The sequence below is a fragment of the Zootermopsis nevadensis genome, unplaced genomic scaffold (genome assembly GCF_977971745.1).
Source record: "Zootermopsis nevadensis isolate Lab colony 2312 unplaced genomic scaffold, Znev_1.0 Znev_ptg000019l, whole genome shotgun sequence".
In the NCBI taxonomy this organism is placed as follows: domain Eukaryota; kingdom Metazoa; phylum Arthropoda; class Insecta; order Blattodea; family Termopsidae; genus Zootermopsis; species Zootermopsis nevadensis.
In genome coordinates, this window is record NW_028259151.1 from 6,736,233 (window position 1) to 6,763,575 (window position 27,343).

General features: G+C 36.4%; 2 protein-coding genes across 5 annotated transcripts in view; one reads left to right on the forward strand and one right to left on the reverse strand.

The window, feature by feature from the left end:
- Positions 1-2,803: 2,803 nt before the first annotated feature.
- Nasp (Nuclear autoantigenic sperm protein) lies at positions 2,804-9,892 on the reverse strand. 3 transcript variants are annotated; one of them, XM_022080666.2, is made up of 3 exons: positions 9,820-9,892; positions 6,261-7,519; positions 2,804-3,576 (listed from the first exon to the last, which is right to left on the reverse strand). In XM_022080666.2, exons 2-3 carry the CDS (start codon positions 7,408-7,410, stop codon positions 3,572-3,574), a joined length of 1,155 nt encoding a protein of 384 aa, XP_021936358.1. In that variant the 5' UTR covers positions 7,411-7,519; positions 9,820-9,892; the 3' UTR covers positions 2,804-3,571. The 3 variants fall into 3 exon arrangements, with proteins under 3 accessions (XP_021936358.1, XP_087207670.1, XP_021936357.1); XM_087351544.1 differs by having other exon boundaries at positions 6,149-7,519; XM_022080665.2 differs by lacking the exon at positions 9,820-9,892 and having other exon boundaries at positions 6,149-7,536.
- The window catches only part of LOC110837963 (JIL-1 anchoring and stabilizing protein), a 42,348-nt gene continuing 23,648 nt past the window's right edge, over positions 8,644-27,343 (forward strand). Inside the window, exons 1-7 of one of the 2 annotated variants that reach the window (XM_087351543.1) lie at positions 8,644-8,746; positions 12,790-12,887; positions 13,726-13,796; positions 15,467-15,632; positions 18,709-18,894; positions 20,298-20,568; positions 21,811-21,965. In XM_087351543.1, coding sequence (XP_087207669.1) covers positions 12,816-12,887; positions 13,726-13,796; positions 15,467-15,632; positions 18,709-18,894; positions 20,298-20,568; positions 21,811-21,965 — 921 coding nt within the window. In that variant the 5' untranslated portion in view covers positions 8,644-8,746; positions 12,790-12,815. Of the gene's footprint in view, positions 8,775-12,789; positions 12,888-13,725; positions 13,797-15,466; positions 15,633-18,708; positions 18,895-20,297; positions 20,569-21,810; positions 21,966-27,343 lie in introns of both variants that reach the window. The other variant, XM_022080663.2, reaches the window with a different exon arrangement.

Below are 27,343 nucleotides of genomic sequence, written 5' to 3' on the forward strand. Positions count from 1 at the left end.
GAAAGGATGTTTCATTATCATTCACTTAGATATTATTGTATAGTACTTTGTTCTTTACACAGTAATAGAAAGTTTCTCACAATCTGCCTGTTTGTTTCCCACAGGCATGACTGTGAAATTGAGTTCCTAAGTTTTCTGTAAGCCTTATTGTGGTTGAATCAAGTAGCCATGTCTCTCATGTCTACAGTACCTTAAGAAATTGAATACAAACATTTCCTTTCAATTCAGGGTTTGTATTTGCAACAGGGCATTGAATCATATGAAATAAAGATTCAGTTCAGAGAATAAACTCATGTTCCTGTTCAATACCTGAGAGCTGTAAAAAAGCTTCAGTAACCAGTTCACAAAATGTGGAATATCCTGATGCATACGTACTGTAACTCAGCGAGGATAAAATGGATCCCATATTTGAGAATGATCTTACCGCTGTGATGTGTATAGTAGGTACTTAAAGAGCGAGATTAGCAAGTTATATAATTCAGTGTGTGTCTTGGCGCCCAGTACACCAAACTGTAGTTGTTCCTACTATGTCGCAGAAATAAAAGTTGAAGATGGAAGTGATGTGTTCCTCCAAAACGTTGGTAACCACCTACAAGACTAAATGGTATCACAATCCAGAACACCTCAATTGATATTACCATAAATAGTTTTTCTTCCTTCACTGTTTGGGTAGAATGTTCTACACCCCACATTTAGCTAAGCTACACTGCCACATAACTAGATAGCAGTAGTATTACACTCTAAAAGATGTGTTGTGATTATGAAGGTATCCAGAGGCTGAACCTGAGGTTTTAGTCAGGTATCTACTCAGAAAATAACATTAAATCCTGACCTCTGCAAGCTAGTGTTTGCTTCCCACACCTTGCATAACATGAGAACAAATACTGTCACAAAGTCTTATCAAAATCCTTACAGCATCTCCTGGGTTGAAACATGTGAACAGATGGTGACAGACAAGGAAAAGCAGTGTAATTCTTGACAAACGTATTTTACCGTTTTATATATTGTATCAAGTGCCGAGGTAGCTCAGTCACTATAGTGATTGACTATGGACTGGATGACTAGGGTTCGATCCCTGACAGGGGCAAAAGATTTTTCCTCTAGCCTGTTTCCAGACCAGCTATGGGATCCACCTAGCCTCCTTTCTAATGGGTACCGGGGGGCCTTTCCCCAGGCCAGGATGTGACTGACTGCTCACCCCTATCTAGTGCAGAGTTTAAGAATGAGTAGGAGCTACAGTGCACGACTGTAATCTTGAGACTTGCAAGGAATGCAGGAAGTCTGAAGCGTTAAAGGCAGACGTTGTCTTTCCTCCTTCACCCCCACTTCATCACCTTGCAAGTCTCAAGATTACATTCTTTAACTATATACCTTTTCTCCCCCAATCACCTACATGGCATATAGCAGGACAGATTTACTTTACTTTTTACTTCATATATTGTATCAAATGGAAGTGCTATCATATTAAATTAGCTGCTTGCTATGCTAGGTGAGCATAGTGTAGCTAGTAATCTCAAGCTAACAGAAATATGTACCAATTAGAAATACTAACTATTCTAATTCCCCATTTGATGGTTAGTCCACCCAATGTATGCATACTCCCACAACCATAATTTAATGAATATATTTTCTAGGAATGCATTATTTGCCTAAATTTGTGTGTTGCTTAAGAGACTTGTCCCCAGACTCAAGGAAGTACAATTTAAAACCAGTTTCCAAAATAATAGAACAATAGTGTAACTAGGATATTCCCCTCACTCTGCTTTAATACTAATTAACACTGCAGTCCAACACATCACTCAGACAACCAACATTGTGGCAGCTCACAAAATGTTTACTCAATTCAGTCTATTTTATATCTGATCTCATCAATACAGCAATTTCATTTCATTGTCTCTTTGCCCATACAAGATTGACCTCTCCCCTTGCAAAGTCAATTGTAGCCAACAACAATCACAGCAACATGCAGATATACTGGACATATAGCGTGATTCATTGATGTTTTTTCCAGCACTTGCAGCTGAGACCTGGCATTTTCTATGTCCAAAATGTGAATTAACTGCATTAGAACAATTATGAACCAGTTCTTAAATGGTTGAGGTTGCAGAAAATTATGTGGTTTTGACCTACACTACTACTGCTACATGGCACTACAGCCCTTTTATAGGGCCTTGGCCTCCGAGTTTCATCCATTCTGATCTATACTCCTATCATCCAGCCACCTTATCCTCGGTCTCCCAAATTTTCTCCTTCCCTCAGGTTTCCTACTATAATTCTTTTTATTCTAGTAGCTGGCATTCTCTCAACATCGGAGTCATGCTCTCTTAATTTCTGTAGCCAAGTTTGGTAACCTGTACATATCATGAATTTCTTTATTATTCTCCACATTCCTGCATCCTGAACTAGTCTTTATATTTTCCTTAAGATCTTCCTTTCCCAGATATTGAGGGCATTTTCATCAGCATTTGCTAGTACCCAGGTCTCAGCTCTGTACATCACCGTAGGTCGAATCACAGCTATATAAATTCATATTTATGTCCTGCGAGATATCGGTGATGATTTAAGTAATTTTTGGGGGGCATAATAGTATCTTTCCAGCATTTATTCAGGCTTTGATATCTATTTTGTTTCCATATTTCTCTGTTAAATTAGAACCCAGGTACTTAAATTCTGTCAAACTGATAATGGTTTACTGAAAAACATGTGATATCATTGTATCTGCGTTCTTCTCGGGTGTTGATCACATATTTTTTCTTCCTCTTTGACCTATGCAACACAAATATTTGTGTATTGTTTCAAGTAGTAAACTGCCAAAGTTTTATTCACAAAACATATTTCTTACATTCAGATGCACAAAGTCTGAAGTATCAGTTGATAGTAAAGACAGTACAAAAGAGTACAAAAACAAATGATAATAATCACAAACCTCTATGAAAAGTTAATCATCATTAATCTCTTGCATTTATTTTAGAAAAATTAGTGAAAACTCACAAAAAATAATTCATATATCACAGCAGTAATAATTAACGCTAATGAAACCAACATTAAAACTAATCTGTAGAATCTGGTCATTACTGTATCACAATTACATAATTTTGACCTTGGCCCATGTGCTTTCTGGTAGCAAATGGACAAATAATTCACATTTGTTGGCAACATTCTTTCATGCTTCAAAACCACACTGTTGTAATATTAAAAAAGAAAATTGTTATACTAACATTTTGGTTCACTGCCTAACTGTATTACACACACAAATTTATTTGTCACTTTATATTATAAATGTGGTTGTATTGATATGGAGTTAACAAATCCATTGTAAATTAATGTATTCAATACTTCGTATGAAAAGTGATATAAATTTGTCTCAAAAACAAAGTTTGTTTAACTATCCTAATACTTTTATATCATATATAAATTACAAGACAGAACAAACTCATTTTCACTTTTACTACACTTGACGCCATCCATCATCCATATGCAAGTTTCTGTTAGCAGTGGATTCAATGCAGTTTGTAACAGAATTTTATTTTGATGATCATTCACTGAGGTGCAGATTATGCAGAATACAAAGTTAACCTGCAAGTCAAAATCACTGAATGAACACAATATATATCACTATGTTTCAGGAATATTAACAAATAATTATTTTGAAATGTGCTGTACCAAAAATGAATATTCATGTTACAATTTACACTGGATTATAAAATGACCCCAAACCTGAGTTCTAGAAATCAACATGTGGGGGCCTGCTGGTCTGAAGGCACAGCAATTTCTTGTTGAAAGCAGGCTTGGTTTGATGACCTAAACAGGTCCTGGTACAAACTTTCTGTGCAAAAATTGAAGTCTGAGTTCCCAAAATTTCACCAGACCCCCCACATGTATTCAGGGCTAACTGTGCTGCACATTCCCTCTCCCAATCACTATTCCATTACTCCCATCTCAGAAATAGAGCCTTTCAACTTACTAGGCAGGTAGAGGCCAGGAATGTGAGCTTATCTGGATGAATTTGTTACATGCACAGAATTCAGCTTATCAAAAAATATTACTCCTCAAATGCTTTAAACACTGAAAAGTATATGGTACCAATTCATGTTTCCTCTTGTTCAAACCACATGCTGTACAGAGATGTACTCAGCCCTCACTCCCACCCCCTACAGCCTAAAAACAGGTAAAATATCTCCATGCTATAGAATCTATTACAGGAAGACAGTTGCTGGACAAGACCAAATGTAACTACTGTGCATCATACAACACTCTAATAGGTTTTATGTTGCAGAGCATTTGCCTGTACATTTTACTTTCCTTTTATTCTTTCCAGATTTATAATTTATCAATATTTTTTAAGTATATGATCCTGCATAAAAAACTGACCTGACAAGAGAACAACCATGCAACAGAAATTGCTCTTTGAGTATGTTAGTTACGAAGCTGGTTTTGCAGAATTTAATTACAATTTCTGTAGCTCAAAAACTGAAGGCAATTAAAAACTCTTGAAATGCCTTTTTTAGGTTATATGGTACAGATAAATTTAATGAAGCACTGTTATAAGTTAAGCTGTTTATCATGGTACAGAAACCTCTTAATCTGTGAACTATCCCTAAACCAAATCACACAGTAAGAAATACACATATACAGGAAAAGCAAGACTAACACAAGGAGACCAGGTTGACTGTTACCCTCTGATTTGGATCCAGTTTCACAACATGGTAGTGGACTCTCCTCTACCTTTCTAGCCAAAATATTAGGTACATACACTCTTTTTCTTTGGAGAAGTCATATTTTCCACTTTCTTCGTTGTTGCTTCATATGCTCATAAAGTTGCATTTTTGTATGGTCAGCAACAGCTCAGATGGTAGCATGCTTGCATGTGGTGCAGTACATGTTTCATTCTGAAGTAGGTAAGTCTTTGGTTTATTATTTGCCTTCTTTATTCACATTACAAAAACAACAGAAGCATAGCATTCAGAAATGGTTTTACACAGTAATGATTTCAGTCATAACATTGTGAGAAACCAATTTTACTCATTTCCAAATGTGAAGGAAAGAAATGAATAAGTGCAGACTTAAAAATTAATCATATCTGATGTCCACGATATACATGGTGATTAAAAAAAACTACCTGATATGGTACACAAGTCAGCTGCACCCTAAGCAAACATGTTGCCAAATGAGCTACTGCCAACCACACCAAAAAGCTACATTTTACAAAAATATGAAGTATCAGGGAAGGAGAGAAATAAAAGTCCTTTCCAAAGAAATGGTGGAGTGTCTACACCTAATACTTTGGCCATGAAGTCAGAGGAGGGTCCACTGCCATAGTGCAAAACTGGAGCCCAATTACCAGTCCCCTTGTAAGACAAATTCAAGCTAAAATATAAATATTCCAGTAGTATAACTCATAAGTCATGGTTGAAATGTTACAGCATTAGGATACCACAAATATGTAACCTGTGGGAAGAGTACTTAGCAGAAAACTTGCCCACAAAGACTCAGATTTATATTGATCAGTCTTTGTAGAATCTTTCACTGGCAACTAGCATACTATTCACTCATAACTGATCAAATTTACACACAGATATATATAAAACCTTAAAATTTATCTTCGTTCCAAAACAGAAGAAATATAGATGTTGACTTCTTCACCCAAACAAATGGGCAGGAAGATTTTGATTAAATTTATCAACATTTAGTAGAACCATGGTAATTTAGATATAGTAGACACAGATAACCAACATTTCAGAACTACAAATATTCTTAACATTCTCAAGAGCATAACTACGTTACCTTCACCATACTGTCATTCCAATGTACATTTAAAATTGTATTTCAGTCTCCACTTACTTGCTTCCAAATCTTTGCCATTGAAATGCCTAGTAAATAAATTAAGACAATGACTTAAAGTAATTAAAATAATTAAATGTGGTGCTCAACATCATGTTTATGTACATTTTGGAAGCATATTTTAAATCACAAAGCAGAAAAATGTTATTCAAATAGGATACCTGTTATAGCAAAGCGTCATGAAGCACGATCAAACTAAGCTACATTTAACTCCATAGAGAATTATATTTTTCTGCAATGTAAATAAATATAATTTTGAATAAAGATGAGATTTTGGAAATTTCAAGCAAATAAATTTGATTCTTACAATATGGTTTGACAATGTGCATTGTTATGATCATTGCTTCATTCCAGCTTAGACACCTCAGGACATGGCTGTTTTGTACAATTTTCCTCAGAAGAATCTGGGTCCAGCTTACGTTTCTTGCGCACCAGGTGCGATATGTCAGATGCTGGTTTAACATCAGATTCTGGCTGTGATGAGACTGGAAATGCTCCAAAAGACCCTGCACTTGTCCCTTGCCTACTTTCAGAGCTTGCTTTAGCCTCTTTGTTAGCATCAAGCCCAGCCATCAGGGCTTTCTTTGTTTCTTTCTTGAAATCTTTCATATCATTGATCTTCTCTCTCACATCTGGTAGTAGTGCATTTATTTCCGCAATTTCATCTTCAATTTTATAAAATGGATTTTCATTTTGTTCTACATTTGAAAACCCCTGTTTTCCCCTTCCTTGGAGATATTCAACTCTTTTTTCTAAAATCTGGTGAGCTAGATTCAACTGAACAACGGCTTCATCAAAATCATTAACTAATGAATATGCCATGCCAAGTTGATAGTGTGTTTCTGCTATGCATCTGTCATGCTCATCTAAGTTTTGTGTTTGGATATCTAAGCAAGTTTTTATATCTTCTATTGCCTGTGTATAGGTCTCAGATTCTAAACCAACCTCGCCTAATTTTAGATGAACTTCTGCTAGTTTTAAATTCATCTGCTTATTACCTTCAGCTTGTCTTTTAAATATGGCTTTTGCCAATTCGAACATTTCCCAAGCCAAACGCAAATTACTTATATCACCTTCATCTTCACTATCATCGCCTGGTTTATTATTTTCAACTTCACTGCCTTTTGTACTGTTTGTGCTATCTGCAAGAGTAGACTCGGCTTCTGCTGAACTCTTCATTTTCTTTTCATGTGACTCGTTTCCACTATCTCTTCCATTTTCTACATTGTTCGGCTCACTCTCTGCCGTGCATTCCTTTTTATCTGCGTCCTCCTCTTCTTCTTCTTCACTCTCCGGGCTCTCTTCACCCTCACCTTCAATTCCCAAAACACCACTTTCAGTTCTAGCAAGCTCTAATAATGCTATACCGTAATTAAAATAAGCCTCTCCGCATTCATTTGCAAGTTCACCATACAACTGTGACAAAAGTTCACAGGCCGTAGTAAAGGATGTCACTGCCTCGTCGTAATCCTTAACCAATAAATGTCTTTTTCCTTGAGCCAAATGAGTAAAAGCTTCTTCTTTCTTAGTTTCTTCCTGTGCAACATTTTCACTCTTCTCCCCTTCCATGGCCAGTCTCAAATGTCTTACACTGCTCACCTACTAATACGTTACCCTTGTTCGTATTATCTGTGCTTGATAATATTTCGCGCCAACGTAGCTTGTGTCGTTCTTGGCCCTAATCGGAAAGAGTGGTTAATGAACAGTTATTGCGTTGGCATTCAGGTTAGATCATGGCTGCCACTACAGACTATCAGCGTAGTTACTACAGCTTAGGAAAGAGGGTGTTGCACAACCTGCAGCAGAAAAGTACCAAAATAATAAAGTTTATGCCGAGTACAGATATTGTTGACGGTTACTAGACGACTTAGAAAACGCAGCCGTAAATAGGACTTTCATATTAAAATGATCCTTGAGGAAGTGCGGGGCGACAATGTAGACTGGTTTGCTATTAAGAACGAACAGGCGCTTATGAACACGGTAATGAACCATAAAAGTGGTATAATTCATGAAATGATAGACTATGAACCTCTCAACAAGGGCTGTGCTCAATAAAGTTAATTTCGTTTCTGAGAACCTAAACTAGTATTTTTTGTTTTAAAACCGTTTTGCTTCTTGACTCTCCTATTCTATGAGTGCTGGGGCTATTTCCTAGGAAATTAAGAAAATGCTTCGGCTTCAAAAATATGTGGGAATTTTATGATGAACTGTGCTCCTTACAAACATTGACTCTACTCGTTGGAATTATTTTTATTAACGAATTCCTAAGCATAAGCCACTGGTTATTAAAAAGGAATTGCGTCGTTTATATAAAGTATCAGCAAAATTACAACTGCCCCCCACCAAGCGCCTATTTGGCGTATAGCGGGACAGCTTTACTTCTATTCTGATGACCAATTTCCCGACTGTCTTAGAATTCCCACTCTTGAAACAGTTAATATAATTACACTTTCGTTTCTAGCGTGCCTATAAACGATTGTATACAACACATGATTTACTCATTTATTTTTATTAAAATATAGGAGAGACACTGAAGACCGATTTTTTTAAAAAAGGAATTGTGTTATTGTATATGAAATAATTTTCAGTTTTTAGGTGGATAAGTTATGGAGATAAAGAAAGAAACAGCAATACCCATGTGCGACAGGCGAAGTAGAAATGTGTAGCTCAAATAGTTCTTTATTGCAAACGAGGAATTATTCGTCCTGATATTGGCAGTAAGCACTCTGAAATGTCGCGGTGAGCTTTCAAATTCCGATGTTTCAGTATAGTGCACGTGGAAATTCGATTTGTTTCGTTGGCTACACTGAGATATTTATCGAATAGTGTGTTTCTGAACGGAAATATGATGGTTAACCGCCATTTTTGTTAGGTTTGTTGTTTGATGCTACGTGTGTTTATCGGGGTGAGTTTTGGTAATTAATTACATCGATGTAAGTAATTTTCTGTATTACGTGTTTCGGGTATGTGGGATTGTGTTGTTGGGTAGTTAAATGGGGGACTTTAGAAGAGACTGCGAATTGAGACGAGGAGGTTGGATCAGCATACAAGAAGCATTAAGCGCACTGTTTAGTATTGTGTTGTAGAGTCCTTGTTTAAATACACAAGTCTCTATTCATTTATGAGTATCTTTGCAGTCTATTAGTTCTACTGACTAATTATCTGTCAAACTTAACTGGGACAAATCATACTTTTAATTTGCAGATCTGCCCCACAGTTTTAACAGATTTTAGGTTTTGAAGTTGTTAACTTAGTGACTGCATATTTGTCACATTGGGAGTGCTGTAATATTGGTTAGTGCTAATTCTGTTCGAAAAATGGAGGTTACTTTAGTGTATATTCAATGATATCTGTTGTGAAGTGACAAGTTCTACATCCTTTGGTTGAGTCCTAAGAAGGATCTATGGAATGTAAATAAACTCTACTCTACTCTACTCTGTGGCATGGTACACACACTGGTTGCAGATGGAGGATAAGACCACCAGATGTGGACTGTGGCTGCAGATATATTGCACAAACAGTTGCAGGATATTGAAATGAGTGGTCACTGTAAAAATGTACGTTCTGGAATGTTACACAGGGCCTCGGATCAGGATGAATTCTGTTGAACATCCTAAACGAAAGAAAGTTTGGATGTGATTTTGAACTTGGAATTTTGGGAGACAGTAGGTCTGGTTCTTTGATAACAGTATGAAGAGAATTAGCAAATTATAAGTTCCTTTTGTGGGAGTACAGGAAGTTACATGGAATAAGAATGGTACTGAACCAATAGATTTTATATCCTATGGATATGAAAATGCTGTTCATCACTTGAGGATAGGCTTATTTGTACATGAAGGAATCATATTAGCAGTTAAAGAGGGTAAAAAAGTTGACAGTGGAACCACGGTTCCGGAGAATCTGACGTAAATGTTATGAAATGTAATGTAATAATTCTTATATAAGATAAGTACTTGTGATATTCTAAAACGTTTTTACCAGCACAAAATTATATAGTCTACGACACACTTCTTCTACAAGCGATTCACAGCTCAGCTCTTTCCACAATAACGAAAGCAGATTGTTGACGGCAGTAATGTAACACAACAATACCAAGTAAACATGATGCAACAATTAGTTTCTTAGGTAACATAACAATGCACACAGAAGTTCATATAAAAGCTGACCATTGTTGTCGGTCCATATTTACACATTGTTGATATGGATCTTACACAACTTCGTTACACATCTTCGTTAAGCTTTTTTGCCGAATGACCCTTCCGCATAGACGTATTACGTCAAAAAGAAAAGGAAAACTATTCCACTACATGTCATGTAGGCATTTAGGGGGAGAGTAGGTATAGCTCCTACTCATTCTAAACCTCGGCACTAGATGGGGTGAGTGGTCAGTATCACGCACTGACCATGCTTTACCCTCGGAAAGGACCCCAGTACCCATTGGATAGGAGGCTGGATAGGCCCTAGAGCCGGTCTGGATGCAGAGGCTAAAGGAAAAATCCTCTGCTCCCATCAGGATTGAACCCCAGACATTCAGTCTGTTGTAAGTCACTATACTTACTGAGCTACCCCAGCTCCCTGTTGAAGGTATAAACAAAACTTTACTTACACATGGTGCTTTGTAATGAGTTAACCAACTTCAGGAGTGTGTTCTACAGGTAATTTGATGCAGAAATGTCCTATAAACCATGGGTCAATTTCATGCTGTCATAGAGTTAAGAAAGATGTAACCTTAGTCATGTGAGTGCTAAAGTAGTGAACTTGTATCACTGTAATTCTTTAATGCTCAGTCCAGTTGTAAGTTTTATGTGTCTTTGACAAACTAGGGTATGCCATGGATGAAGAAAGGTTGCAGAACACTGCTCTAACATTTAAGAATGAGTTATGCCAACATGTATTTATACACACTTTCTGTAATAGAAAGAGTAAGGCTGCTGGAACAGAATACCAGTGACAATATCCAGGTTGTAGATTTCCACACTGAAATAAATTTCAGAATATGCACAGAATTTTGTGGAAGATTGGCTCCTTTCAAAAAGTGAATGTGAGCAACCACACCTTGGAGAAAACAATGTTCTGGATAAAGTGCAGCAAAGCCCAGAATTTCCCTGAGGACAGGCGGTACTGCACCGACATACATATGGAGGATTTTGCAAGATGATGGTTTTTATTCACATCACCTCCAAGAAATGCAGAACCTTTTACTTGGAAATCATGCCAACCATTTATAATTTTGTGAGTAGCTGTAACTACAGACACATTATGCCTCAAAATCTGTTCGCATGTGCTGTAATGGTGATGCTGACCAGATACCCCCATCTAGTGCTGAGGTTAAGAATGAGAAGGAGCTATATCACCTGTCTTCATCCCCCAAGTGCCTACATGGCTTATAGCTTGAGAGCTTAATTTTTTACTTCTTTTTACACTCTGCAGAAGAGAGGGAGGGGAGCAAACAAATTCCTTGTTCCGGCATTGATGACATTATATGATACAGAATGACATGGAAAGTGATGGTTAGGTCCAATAATTTGGGTTGTGAGGTATAGGAAGTCAACATATTTAGAAAAACTTTATAGAAACCTGTATACATTGACAGGTAGGTCAGAAGCATATGTACAGTAAAACCTCTCTGAGTTGGACACCTGGGGTTCCACAAAAATGTGTCCAACTTACAGAGGTGTCCAAGATAGAGGGAAAGAGAAAAATCAGATTTTGGTCTAATGACAATATAATATATTTACTTACATACACTAACTACTGTAGGCTTACTTGAATTAAGAATTAATGACAATAGTATTAATAATAATAATCTTTTGAAGCCCACTCCCATGCATTGCACATTACACCCCAGCCTCAATAACATTTTCTAAAGTTAATTCCACTAATTTTTGCCTCCCCGTCGTAAAAACAAAAATTCCATTTCTGTTAACACAGTCTGAACTCAAATACAAGCACAGTACTGATGGAGTTAAAACTGTGTCTTCTGCAATACTGTAGTCCAGTTAAGGGTTCAGCAAAAGAATAGTTAAAACACTTGCAATGCATTCCAGTGATGGGTTCAATGTCCATAAGATAATCCTCCAGAGAGGAGGCACTCATCAGTCAGAAATTCAAAATAACAAAATATGTAACTGAAAAAGTTTCCCTGAAAAGCATCAAAGTTAAGTGCATAAACCTGTCCAACTTACAACAAAAGGGGTGTTCCAAGTTCCATGATAAAGGGGTGTCCAAGATATAGGGTATTGTGGACATGTAAAATTATAGGATATTCACCGGTTCCAATTAAAAGTGTCCAATATAAAGGGGTGTCCAACTTGAGGGGTTTTGCTGTATTACACTTCATAACCTTAATTATCTCAACTTTACTAAACATATTAAAAATCTGAACTTATGACATTATTTTTGTTTCCTGTTAAAGCATGAAAACTAAGTGGAATCTAGTTTCAGCACTGTGCTCAATATTTTTAATCTAGTGTTGTTACATTTTATATTCTATTTATCTGAAAATGTTTGCATTTAAATATTAAAATCATGCTATGTACAAATATGGAATTTTATCCAATCTCCTTTTCTTTCATTTTTCTTACCATCTTCATACACTCTTAGTCCTTTTCTTCCCTTTGTGTGAGAGATCAAATGTGTTATACCCATACTGAATAACGTGTTAATTTATAATTATCTTTTTTTAGATGGGAGGCAGAAGGTGAAAGATAGAATTGAATGATAGCAAGCATTTTCCAAATTCACTGTACTTTCAGTTTGTTTATGAATGTAATTTTTACTTCTTACTGGCTTTTTTTGCAAGATTTATTGAAATTTTGCTGTCCTTCCCAACTGCTTGTTAGATGTTTGCCCTTTTCTACAGTAATTGTTCTTACCATTATTAATACTGTTACCACTTCTTTTTGTTGTTATTATAAAGTTCATAATCAGAACATTCAACTGTTTCAGTGTTGTTTCAAGATCAGTGGTGAAGAATGTCAAAGAAGTTTAGTTTAGGTGATAAAGTCTTTGCCAAAGTGCGTGGATACCCTCCATGGCCTGCAAAAGTAAGTTCATGTGTCTAATATTATTTATTGAGTTGTTTTGAGGCAGTATTAATAAGAGTAATGACAGCAATGCAGATGATGATCTGGGTTTTGGCACCATGTAGACTCATGAGTGGAGTCCATTGTTTTGGAGAAACATACTGTCTCCATCTTCAGGGTTGTAGAGGGAGACAAAATCCAGAATAATGTTATCTCCATTGCTGCGAAAACCTCAAATCTCAGCAGTTTTGTTGATTAAGAATGAAGTCACCGGAGTTTGGCCTTTCCAGAATTTGTATTAAGAAGCTGAGGGAAACTTATGTAATACCTCAGCACATAGGAAAAATTCCAAGAATCAGTCAAATACTTATAATTGTGTCACCACTGTATGTAACTTGGCAGATTGTACTCCAATCTGTAGCTTGCAAATGGATATAATCCACAACCATTGAGACCAGGAAGATTCTGTACCTTCTAAGCAATACTCATAAAAATCTCATTTGATGCAAGACCCTTGTCATGGTAGGATAGTGTGTTCTGGCACTTATCTCATACAACCTTAACTTATCCCCAAGTGATATCACCTCGATAATTTGTAGAAGTACAAAATGGTGCATCTGCTTGCAACCGCAGGACCTTATACACAGCAGGTTTCAGACTATTGTGAAGTTTACAAACAAGTGCCTTGCTAAACACCGTGATTATGTAGAAATGTAACAGGTTTATGTCCAGTTACACATCGTATGTTCCGTTTTATTTTGTAACTAACTAGTCCTTGCATATCAGATGTTGAAATATTTTCATCTTGTAATTTGTTAAATAATTTGACATTATAAGGCCACATATTTTATTTTTACAGGTTGTTGGAGTAGCAGATGCAACTGTGAATAAAGCCAAGTATCATGTATCATTCTATGGAACTGGAGAAACGTAAGTTTTTGGTTATACCAATAAATGACTTAAAATTTATATTTGTATAAGGTCCTTGCTGCCTCCATCATCCACCCTGATGTTAGAAGTGGCAAGGACTCCTGAAACGTTGGTAAACTTCTACCAGACTTACACAGTGCTCTAATCCAGAAAATAAATTTATTCTGCAGTTATGTTCCTGGTTGGAAGTGTTACTGGACTGAATGAAGAGCAAGTCAGTGTTTTGTGCTATAATAAACCTTCACGTTTCTTCTTAATGTTGTAGGAATTGTAAATGTTGAACAAAAGTGGAAACTCCTCGGTGTCATAAGATTTGAGAATAATAAAAGGTACGCTGTAAGTCATGGTCTAGGAAAGAACCAGTGGAATTCTCAAAGCCTGTTAAAAATTGAAATATATTCTTTGGATGGGTGTTCAGCCATTTGCAAAGTCTCCATCACAAAACAGTCTTAGATTAGTCTTTATTTCTGTAGTAGATTGCTATTATTATAATTCAGTTCACAGTAAATTCAAGAGAGTATAAAATGTTAAACCTATTTTAGAAGGTAATGAAGGTATGTGAAATTATGTTTATTCATTGTCATTACTGTTTCTTTATTTGAGCTGCTTTCTGTCTTTCATTGGGACTGCCACAAAATATCCTTGGTATAGGGGGAAAGGATATGTGATCAATTATGACCATAAGGCTACTGAATTTTACAGCCTAATTATTAATAAAAATGTCACCTTACAATCAGACCAATATTAAATACTTTTATAATGTCTTCCTTGATATAAAGATGTTCAAATATTGAACTGATGACAGGTGCACTCATTGTAAAATAGCCACAATTAAGACAACACTGGATGTGTGCAACTTATTACTCCTACAGAAAGTTGAACTGGTTGGAGTTGAACGTAACATCCAAAAATAAAATAGTGGGAATTGCCGATGGAACCTTCAGCAGATGTAGAGGTAACAAACGATTTTCCCACACAATGAAGTTCATGATTATTCCATCAGTATGGTGGGAAATTTAAAATCATTGTGCTGTGATGTTGGAAGGCATCATGTGGCAGAATCCTTCAGAAGCTGATGATTTCTCAAGTAGTCAAATTTCTCAGTTTCTGTGGAACTCAAAAGTTGTATTTCTATATATTTTAATGTTTATATTTATGTGTAGCAAGCTGGGAAGCAGGAGACAAAAGATTGTGAACTGAATGGTAGCAGACATTGCTTAAAATTAATTTAATATGCTTATTGGTTTTTTTATTACTAAATGCTTTTGATTGATATCTTAACTTACATATTTTATTATGTTTTTAGTATGGTACTGTGTCTGTACATGGCTGTCTTTGCTGTAACTGTGTTGAATCCATAGATAACAGATTCTTTATTGTGATCCCAGACCCCACGTTTAGCTAACATAAGGAAATGCTTCTGAAAACTTAATTATTGTAAGATTCCTCAAGTAACATCAACATAGTATGTAGAAGTAACATGTCCAGGCCAGCCACAAGTAAACATTTCTGGCCCAGTCCCCATCTGTAACTTGTTGATAAACTGGAATTGTGATAACGCAGCTTGAGAGCAGATAGGTGTATTTCCAGTGACTCCTGAGCCATAAGTAGAGTGGTGTAAGTATTGAGATAAAATACCTACTACTACTACTTTTATCTAACATTTTCAGTGCTGTGTGCAAGGTGGAGGACTTGTTCTTGTATGTGGAGAATAAAGGAAAATATGGTAAACCACTGAAAAGAAAAGGCTTTAATGAAGCTCTCGCAGAAGTGGAGCAAATACTGAGTGGGGCAGTGACTGAGAAACCAACCGTATCAGCAGCAGCAGCAGCATCAGTGAGTACTATATTGTATTGTATTCACCTTTGAAATACAGGAATTTTAAATTTAGATTTGCTCACACAACCTTACAACCAGATTAAATCAGAATTTAAACACTTTTAAGTGCAGGGAATCATGTAGCATAAATTTGTTGTCTTCTCAATCAGTTTTTTCATACATGAGCATTTTGAAACATTCAGCCTGACAGCATATTTTATGCAGCTTTTCCATTCTTATCCCACATTTCTTTGTGAATTATTTTAAATATCAGAAAATGGATGAATTAAGAGTAGCAGAAACTCTTTAATACACTGTACCTTAGCTTCACACGCCACGGTGGTCTAGCGGTTAGAACACTGGCCTTGTAATCCTGGGGTCTCGGGTTTGATTCCCGGCGGTGCCCGAATTTATAACTTGTGTTGGGCAAGGCCGTGGTCTAGGCAACACGGAGTTTTCCTCCGGGGGCTTCCCCGGTTTCTCCGTGGCATCCCAACAATTACTCCATTCACACACAGAAGAAGGCAATGGCAAACCACTTCTGGATCATCTGCCAAGAACGTATATGAACAGGTCCCAGTCCGAGAAAAGGATGGAAGGATCCTGTTCATATGGACCTGTCGTCAGACAGAACACTAAATAATAAAATAATAACCTTAGCTTCATGACATAACCTTTGTTGTACTAAAATTAATTCACTCTGTTTTTGGTGATAGTAATACATACATTGCACAAGTGGTCAAGCTTCTGATAGCTGCTTCAAAAGCAAGTGATTGTTTCAATTCCTAGAATTTTTTTGGATGCATTGATATATACTTTATGATATTCTAGTAGTCATATGAATGAATGGTAAACCACAGGTGAAAGTATCCTAACCATGCAGTTTTACAAGTATGTTTTACCACTGTGGTTCTGAGAAGCTTCATTTAAGGTACTCATACAGCACACGCATCAAAATTGTTTTACAAGGAAAGCCTGTCCGAGTACAGTGCTGCTTCCTGGACATTCCAGAGGGATAAAATATTTGTGTCACAGATGCAGTTCTATTTGTTTGCGTTGCTGGGAGAAAGAAAGCAAGTCTCTGATGCTTAGCCAAGTAAGTGGTAACACTGCCCAGTTTCTGTCAGACTACCCTGACTCCCTGACTGAGGATTTTTGTGGTTATGCCATGAAATAAACAATGACCACTTCCTCCACAGTACTTTTAAGTTTACTGATGTCACTATACACTTGTTTATATATAGTGTTTGTGCAGATGGAACTTGACAAAGGATGTAGTTTATATTAGACAGATCTTTCTATTTTACAAGGCATACATCACACGTTGATCTAAAGAGTGAAAGACTGATGGAGACAGACTCCCCCCCAGACAAACAGTGTGATTTGATATAACAACAGTGTATGAGAGGCATTGACAGAAGCAGACATTTCTTTCATGTAGACATATATATATACATTGTAATCTGAATATAACAGCAAAATATAAAAGTAAAGGTTCGTGGATTCAATCCCGGCCGAGGTCGACAGATTTTTTAAGGGTGATAAAAATCCGTGGCACAACTTTCAGTCTATGCCCTCTTACACAATTTTTTCTTAAGATCCATTTGAAAATTATCCACTTACCTATGCCTAGATCTCACAACCAGTCTCTTCCCTTCAGATTTTCCAGCAATAATGCTTTATGCATGTCTTCTGTGTGCGCGCATGCGTGCATGCGCACGCACACGTGTGTGTGTGTGAGAGTTGGAGTGTGACATGACCACATCATCTTTGATTTGGTCCAAGAAAGGATCTGTATATGAAAAGTATGAAGTTGGAAGTCTTCTAACAGGGTGGGTAAAGGTTCAGTTAGATCACAGCTGCTTCCTTCTGTATTTATTGACGTAAGTACGTCTATAAGGAAGGGTCATTCGGCAAAAAAGTGTAACAAAAAAAGGAAACGAAAAAGGGGAACGAAAAAGTGTAACAATGGTTACCTAGGGAATGTCGTCTGTTTACTCGGTAGTATTGTTACCTACGAAACGTCATCTGTTTACTCGGCATTATTGTTACCTAGGAAACGTCATCTGTTTACTCAGCATTGTTGTTACCTAAGAAACGTTACATTACATTTCATTACATTACATTAAAATACATTACTTTACATTACATTCATCTACCACAGACCCATCTTAAGCGTAACTAATTCAAGTTAAGCATTCAAGCATTTTTGTTACCTAGGAAACGTCATCTGTTTACTCGGCCTTGTTGTTACCTATAAAACATTACATTACATTACCTTACATTACATTACCTTACATTACATTACCTTACATTACATTTCATTACATTTCATTACATTACATTACATTACTTTACATTACATTACATTCAGCTACCACAGACCCATCTTAAGCGTAACTAATTCAAGTTGAATAAGCAATGTCTTAATCAAACTTATCTCAATTGTAAAGCATGTATAAAGGAAATATTTAAAATAAAGCCAATATATAAACTTCCTTTCCGTATAGACGTATTTACGTCAAATTCTCCGGAACCGTGGTTCCACTGACAACTTTTTTTGTTTCATTAATTATCCTATGATTTGATGCTGTGTATTCTGAACTACTGACAGCATTATTAAGTCAAATATAGATTGCATTTATAATGTTTCATTTAGAAAGTGTATGGTTTTTCAGATGTAAAATAGAATTTGAAGAAGGTGTCTCAAGTATCTTGTTGTTTCAGTTGGCCTTCAGACACAGATAATGCTATTCACAGTGTTTAGTGGCAGCTGTCTGGTATTTGTAGGCTAATGATTGATACATTTTTTTGGCTTATTCTTATCCCTGTTCCAAGTTCAGAGGCTTTCTATTCAGTTCCATTATTGTAGCATGGTTCTTTGTACATAACTGAGTTGTAGAAATCTGTCTTCTGGGTTGTTGCGCTGTGTAGTCTGGTCGATGTTAACTAACGTTTCAGAGGTCATACTGCCTCCGTCATCAGGGCGATGAATATTCACAACCCAGAAGACAGAAATCTTCATACTCACTGCTGTGAAAACCTCAAATCTTAGAACTGAGTTGTAATTACACAATTGTATTTTATTTTTTAGGACATTTCTGACACTAAGCCAACAGGTGGAGTTGAAGATGCAGACAGTGACCATGAATTTGCACTTGTTATTGATGAAACACCACAGCATACAACACCTGCAAGCAAACAAAGTCGTTCTGCGTCAGCAGATGAAAAAAAGAAAGCTGCTGCAAAACGTAAACGTGAAAGTGAAGGCACTACTGAGGTTAGTTTAATATGTTATCATGTTTTACTTAGTGTATTGTCAAACTTCATTAACATTATATTTGCTGTAAAGTGTTTATTCCCAGGTGCATTCATTATTAGACTGATAATTTAATGGCATAATTCTCACCATTCCCACTAATGATATTCACAGTTTGGCTTACACAGTAGAGCCCTCTTAAGAATTGTTTAAGGGACAATGTAACTTGTTAAGCAGGAAAACAATCTTGTCTTGCAAAAGTCTTTTATATATGCATTATATCAGTCACAGAAGACAATATTTTCATGCTGAATAAGTTGTTAACAGCACTTACCATAGACAGACTTTCAGATTACACTACTTTACGCTACACGTTTATTCTGTTTTACTTGATATTAAGACTATGGAGAAATGTTTTTTCTTGGAAACTATGTCTAGCATAATTTCTCCTTCAGACAGATTTGAAGTAAAATTGTCCAACAGTTTCTCACTTTTATGGGGTAAATTTGTCAGTAAGCACTGTGTTGGAGATATTGGGGGAGTTATCTGTTTTCTGCCACTTATTGGAGGTTGACAAAGAGCGGTGCTGTAACAGGGTTTACTGTACGTGATTATTTTTTATGAATAACTCATTGAGGACATTTTGCCATGTGCAGTAGATTGTTGTGTAGTGTATGTATAGTGTGGGGTACTGGAAATCAGAGATGTTGTGTTGCTGTGGGTTGACAGGACATATGATTGGACACTGGTTTGGAGGTCTGATTTGTCAAGGTGTGCAAGTTGAGGTGGGGATAGAACAATAATAAAACAGTCAAGAGAAGAGGCTGAAGGTTGTTCAGTGCAGTGTGAAGTTTTGGGGGTGATGGTTAAGAAGTTAGTAGTTTAGGAAGATTTCTGTCTTCTGGGTTGTTGCGCTGTGTAGTCTGGTTGATGTTTACCAACGTTTCAGAGGTCATACTGCCTCCGTCATCAGACTACACAGCGCAACAACCCAGATGACAGAAATCTTCATACTCACAGCTGTGAAAACCTCAAATCTTTCAAGTTAGTTTAAGTGAGCAATGAAGCTGTATAATTGGTATGTCAAGGTATGTGCAGTATCAGTTTTATTTCTACAGTCCACTTGGTACATGAAAACTGAATGAAGATAATATATTTGTATGGTTTTGCTAGACTTGTCAATCATTCCAACCATTTTAAAAAATATGTTTCAGAATGTGTTATAAGAAACTGGATAACTAGAAGGTAGGTGTAACTCATTTTGCAATTGTTTCTGAAATATAGGACAGAAACAGTAATATCTTGGAGAGGAACAAATAGATGAATTTGAGAAGGTTTTCTTTGTCTTTGGAAATGTTATCTTAGATTGGATATGAAAAATATAAATAATGTTTATATGAATTAAAACAACTCACATCTTTCAGCATGAAACAGAGGCAAAACGTGCAAAGCGGGGTTCAATTCAATCGTCACGAAAGTCAGCTTCTAACACTAGCGAGTCTTCTGTGAAATCATCAGAGCAATCTCTGGCTGCAGCTGTTGGAGCTAATGCAAATTCTAATACTCTCAGTGCTGCGACACAGTCTCCTCCAAAACAAGAACTTGTTAGTCGGTCTGGACGAAAGATCAAACCTAAGAAGTTTCTTGATGAAGAGACTTTTGAAGGAGGACCTGGAGGCGTTCCAGAAACAAATGGTATGCTCTAAATAGACTTTATGAAATTAATTTTGTTGTTTTTTATTGTTACAATTGCAGCACTTTCAGTTTTTGGAAGGATATTTTTGTAGTGCATTTTAAATAATATTTGACCAAGTAAATGCATAATACATATATGTACTATGATTGTTATGTAGTATAACTTTATTAGGTTCCTGAATGTAATTTTGCAAAGCAGAGTCCAGTCACCCAGCCAGGCAATAAATCCCACATCTTTTATGAACCAGAAGGTTTATTACTGTATTCTGGACCCTATTCTCAGTCAGATGAATAGAATTTACAACCTCTTTCTTTGATATTCATTTCAATATTATCTTCCCATCCATGCCTAGGTCTCCCAAGTGATCTGAGTTTTGTGTATAAATTTGTATGCATTTATCCTTTGTTCTGTGTGTGCTGCATGCATGTATTTTAAGCAGGTTTGAAGTAATGATTTATCTCTTCCTCCTGCCCCCTCAAAAGTGACTGTGAGACTGTGAATGCTAATCAGTTTAAAATATACCATGACTTCATACATGCTCCTCTCTGAAATCAGTTCAGTAGAGAGGTGGGGTACATTAAGAAAAATGTTGTTCTGAAGGACTGCACATTTCTGTAGTTGACTATCAAATATTCTTTTGATTATTGCATTGTATATTCTTTCATTAAATAGGACAGTGAATATTGATATTTTTGTGGGAGCATGACTTGAGCAGTTGTGGAGGAGAATAATCAGGCACATTAGTTTGTGTTTGTGCTGTGCATGTGCACATCAAGCACGTGTTATGCCATATTGGCACAATACTTCACATTTGAGTAGTTAGTACTCCTACTTTGCATTCAGGTGATCCTGGGTTCAAATCTTGGGCCTGAAGATAAATTGGCTTGAGGATATTTTGATCCCTAGAGGCAGATGCCTGGATAGTGCCTTAAATTACCATATCCTATCTTTGTTATTCTTTTATCATCTTATCATTTGGCACTACAATTTGAGCTACAGACAGTGTCATTTGTTCACAAAGGTTACTGGTTATGTCATATATTAACTGTTCTTTGAAATGAATAGCACATTCAAGAATAATCAATATAAAAGAGGAGTACTAAAATGAAGTTTGTGTGTGTTGATTTAGGGGCATAATATCTCTCTCTCTCTCTCTCTCTCTCTCTTTCCCCCCCCCCCCCCCCCCATGACTTTTGAAATTAATTCCATGTAACATTACCTTTATTTGCCTTTCAATATAGGTAGTCCAAAGACGGTGACAGCATCTAAATCTTCAGCAGATGGAGATGGAAAACCAGGATCGCTTCGTGGTTCAAAGAGGTTGTCTGTTAAAGGCAATGTTGCTGCTACTCAAAGTGAACATCCTAGTCCAGCTCCTGATGATGAACATCCCGAGGTTTGTAGACTCTTTGCTTGACATAAATGCATATATTTTACTTATTATCATTACATTTGTTGAATAAAAAGTTTTATAAAACAGTTTCACGTATATTAATATATGAAACTGTTTTCACGATATTTAAACTTTGGGATAACTTCAAGACATTTACGAAACCATGGGGCACAAACATGTCATGTATTTATGTTTTAATTTTTTTTAAAAATATATCCTTTCAAGCACTTTGTTTATGCTGACTTAATAGCCATGGGGCCAGTTACAGAATCAGGACAAAACATAAATGAATTAAGACATACTTTTGAACAGATTGATAGAAAACAAATACAGTAGAGACTACATACAATTCAGAAACAGTTTCCATGTATGGAATATTATGCCTAAGTATTGTGACACTACACTAGAATTAGTGGTAATCACTGTTAGTGTATGGGTAGAACTCATAAAGCCTACTTCACTGTTGTGTAGAATCTACAGGGTGGGTGGGAAGTAAGTAGGCATTAAATAATCGCTTTGCATTGGAAATATAGAAGTTATAAAATATAATTTTAGTCATGGTTACTGAGCTGGCTCATGTGGAAGGTCTTAGGTTTGAATTGTACTTAAATCTGACATTTTTTGTGAGATTCAGATTCTCATGGTGAGAAGTATGAAGATGGCTGTCTTCTGGTTTGTTGCTCTGTGTAGTCTGCAGTAGTTCACTGATGTTTCAGAGGTGCTTGCTGCAAGTACATCTGAGACATTGATAAAGTTCTGCCAGACTTCACAACACAACAACTTGGAGGCAGACATCATGAAATTCTTTTATTGCATGTATTTATTATTGTTACAGACAGTCAGATTGTTTTGTTAGTTGTGGCAGAACGACTTCTGCTTTTAGTAGTAGTAGTAGTAGTAGTAGTAGTAGTGCTAGTAGTAGGAGTGGGAGTAATTATCTTTTTGGGATAAACTTAATTAATTATGTAAGTACAGATTTTGTTTACATTATGTATGCTTCTTGAAGGCCTATTAATATACATCAGCAGTTGGTGACCTGTAGCCCACGGGTCAAATGTGATCCTCATAACCTTTTTATGTGTCCTTGCACATGATTTTGGAATTAGCCAGTGCTAGTAGGGCAAAAATTTTCTACTGCTGAGGAGAACATGTATATAAATACAGCTGCCCCAAAATATGTATACACACATTCATTGATTGTAATAGACATTTCAATAAAGTTAACCATTACGTACATCGGCATTGGCACTTGATGAATTAGCTAATCTAGCGTAGGTGTTCAAAATGACCACCATTAGCTTTGTGACACAGTTGACAGTGATGAGCAACTGACTGACAAATGACCACCAACATTTATGCTGGGATTGTTGTGCAAGACCATCCAATTTCTTGCTGGAGCTCTTGAAGTGTTGTTGGCTTTGTGATGTACACTGTGTCTTTTAAGTAAACCCACAAGAAAAAGTCATGGGGTTAAATCTGGCAGTTGTGGGGGGTACTCAACAGATCCTCTGCATCCTATCTATTGGTCAGGAAAAGTGTTGTTGTGATAGACCCTGACATCATCATGATAATGTGGGGGTGCCCTGTCTTGTTGATACCACATGTCCTCATCTCCATACAGCTGACAATTGGCAGGAACAGTGGAATCTTAAAGCGTGTTGAGGTACATGGCTGCAGTCACAGTTCCCTCAAAGAAGAATGGTCTCACACCATGCTGAAAGTCATGGTAAATTTACTGCCATGTTGACATGAACATTTGGATTTTCAGAAGACTAGTATGCATAATTATGCCAGCTCACTGTGCCATTCAGCTTAAATATAGCCTCATCAGTCCAAACAAGCATGCCCAGAAACTGTGCATCCTCACCGACCTGCTTTGAATCCATTTACAAACTTTCAGTCTTCTATCAGGATCTTCAGCCATTGCATGCAATAGTCTTGGCACATAGTATTCCCACTTAGGCTGGGGCCACACGACTGTACAAAGTATGTCCGTTGTAACGTGCATCAACAGATGCACGTGTGCTTCATGTGTTGTGCCTTATATGTCCTTTCATAATTCTATGACTGACGTCACGATGTGCGTTACAACGTCTGTCATAGAATTATGAAGGGGCATATAGGGTAAAGCACGCGTGTATCTGTTGACGTATGTTACAACAGACGTACTTTGTACGGTTGTGTGGCCCTAGCCTTTGCTGTTTTCAGAGTCCAGTGTACACTTGGCTTGTAAATCCTGCTCTCATTAGCATATCACCTTAAAAATTTCTTTGGCAATCATGTGAACTGCTGTAACACCATATTTGAAGTGTCCACGCTCTTTGATGTGCATGGTCTACCAGATCGTTTCTTACACATGTTGTTCACAGTTCCATACATCTCAAATTTATCTTGAATTCTTTTAATTGTTAGTTGTGCTGGAGGCATGGTTTCAAATTCATGTGTCTACCAATTTCACACTTTAGGCACATTCTTGAATTTCCAGTACCACTTCAAAATTGATCTGTGTTGCTCAGAATTCAGTCAACCCTCCACCACTTTGTATATCTGAATCGTGAGAACAGATATTGTGGTGCTGTCTGTTAAGTGTACACGACACGGAGATCGATTACAAGGTTAGTGTTCTGTAATATGTGTGTATATTTCTTCTTCTTTTGCAACTGGTATATATATATTATCTACACATAGGAGTAAACAATTACAAAAAAATACTCAATGAAACAGTTTGTGTAGATGTAGGCCTATAATGTAAAATTAAAACTAACACCTTGAACTGAGAACTCTGAAAGCTAACAGACAACACCTTTACAATAAAGTTTTGAAAACCTTCTTTTATAGTGTGTTTTAGTTTGTTGTTTTTATGTTAGTTAATCTGAAGCCATTGCTTATTATGCTTCAGCGTCATTGTGTTGCATAGTTCCTGGAATAATATTTTTAACTACACAGCATCTTTCAGTTGACTTGTTTTTGCCATTGTTTACGGTTTTCTAGTCAGCTTGCTGCATTATAAGTATTTCATTGAACTTTTTACTACCTGAAAGTTAAAGAGAATTAACTGACTCTAATCTTCTTTGTGTCAACAACAAAATATATTTCAAAGACATTGCAATGAAACCAGAACTGGGGTTATTCCATTTAAAAAGTGGCTGAAAAGTTACTGAAGGAATGAAAGCCTTTCACAGATAATGAAGTTTTCAAATCATGCTTCATAGCAACTCTTGAAGAACTGTGTCTTGAAAAAGTTAAGCAATTCCCAGACACCAGTCTTTCAGAGCCTACATTGTTACAATGAATAGAAGATGTAGGGAACATTGTACATGAACAGTTGAAAGAAAAAGAAAAGTAATTTCTTTACTATTCAGTAGCTTAAAATGGAAGTAATGATGCCTCAGATGCTACTCAGCTTGTGCTGTTGTTCATATGATCGTTGAAGTGATGCAAGAAAACTCAATACCTCTGATGATATTTTATTCTCTCATTCAGCAGGTCCTGTGTAGTAAAGGTCTGAGGTGGAATTTTGTAGTGGAGGTTGTAATTTCTACTGAAATAAAAAATTTCCCCTGCTCTCTAGGCACCACTTGTTTGTCACATGACTGGGTGGGTCAAGAGGCCTTGTTTCTTTACCATTAGTATAACTCTCTCTTTATATAGGTCAGCATCATTATAATTTTCTTTCTCTAACTTGTTTTCTTAATGCAGGCCACACAGTTTTGTAGCATTGAAAGACTAGACTTCAGTCTTATGCCACTTAATTTAAGGTTTAGATTAACATGGTTGAAAGTAATGAAGTTAAATAAATGCCCACTTGTATACTGAAACCAAAATGTAGTGTAGAGAGGGCATTTAATGTAAGAGTTGATAGTATAGAATGCAGCTGATTTAAGTGGTGTAGTAGAAGGATGTGTGGTTCATAATTGCGTCATTTCCTAAACTCCATTTGCCCAGATGTTCACAGTGTACATGTAATTTGTGTCTTAAAGTGTGGGTACTCAATCCACAAGTTGCTTACAGTCCCTCCTTCAGTGTGTTTTGTATAAATGTTTGTAATATTTTGTCACCTAGCATTATGAAAAATTAGTTGCTGTCAAAAATTAACATTTATTAAATAAATTATTATGCAACATGTGGATCTGTATGCAATAGTAAGTTAACAACAATCTTAATAAATTGCCATGATGTTTTATTAAATTTCTCCTTTACTGCCCAGTCATTAAAACAAATGAATGTTCCCGCAGGTCTTATAAATGTTGGGAACCCTATATTTAAACATTCATTACTTTTGCAAAACACTTATACCACTTTCGAGTTTAGAATATAAATGAATTCTGAGATTATTTTAAGATCAGGAAGTGTGGTCAAGAGCTGCTTCTGGAATAAGTGATTCAGCTTTGAATGTTATTGTTTATGCCTTATCCCTTGGAGTTTGTTTAGTGTCCCAATTTTGTTCTTTGATCTACAATGTTTGGAAATTGGTTCTATGGTTTCTTTCCTCGGCTGAAAAATCCTACTCTTTTGGGTACCTTGGTAGGACTGGTCCACAGTTTTATCCCCTTGTCTATGTGCATATGAGCTATTGGCTTAATATATGTTTATTATAACTGGGCATTTGGAATGGTGGATGGTTAATCCACATTGATCAGTAAACTCTAATTGAACTGGAAAACAGGAAGAAAACATAGATTCATATATTTCTACCATGATTCCTTAATGGTCATAGTAACCAGGCTGGTGAACTTTGTGACAAAGTAGGTTATTCTTAACTGTTGGGTGAGGATCATTTTATATGTTGTTTGGAAAGAGTCCAGTTGCTGGAGTACTCATGGAAGTAAAGAAACAGCCATACAGCAATACAGGCATAGAACATATGTCTTCACAAAAATTTAGAATGTACAAAATATATTTCAGTACCCATTCACTTCGCAAAAAATGCATAGTATGAAATTCAGTATAATGGTTATGGAATTAGGGTAAACTAACCTCTTGGGAAGAAATTTCAGCATCCAAAATACTTATGCGAATGTAAGAAAGGGAAGTGGTGTACACTTGAGGAATGAACTATAAATAACTTTGGCTTGGAAGCCTCGAATAGTGGAAGAAAATACGGACTTCTCAGATGGTGGGGTTTTGTATTAGCCCCATTATTCGTTAAGTACTGTCTGAAAGCAAGGTGCTGAGAATTTATAAGGAGGGATTATTGCAGTTATTCTGTGGTATAATTATGAGGAAACATTGTTACATTATTCTTCGTATTTTCCCTCTATGCATATTTATATACAATTTTGATCAGACCTATGAGTAGCCCTCTTCATTAACATGTTTACCTGGTAACATTCAGTTAAGGATTCAAAATTTAAATAAATTTGAATCTTAATGTGACATGG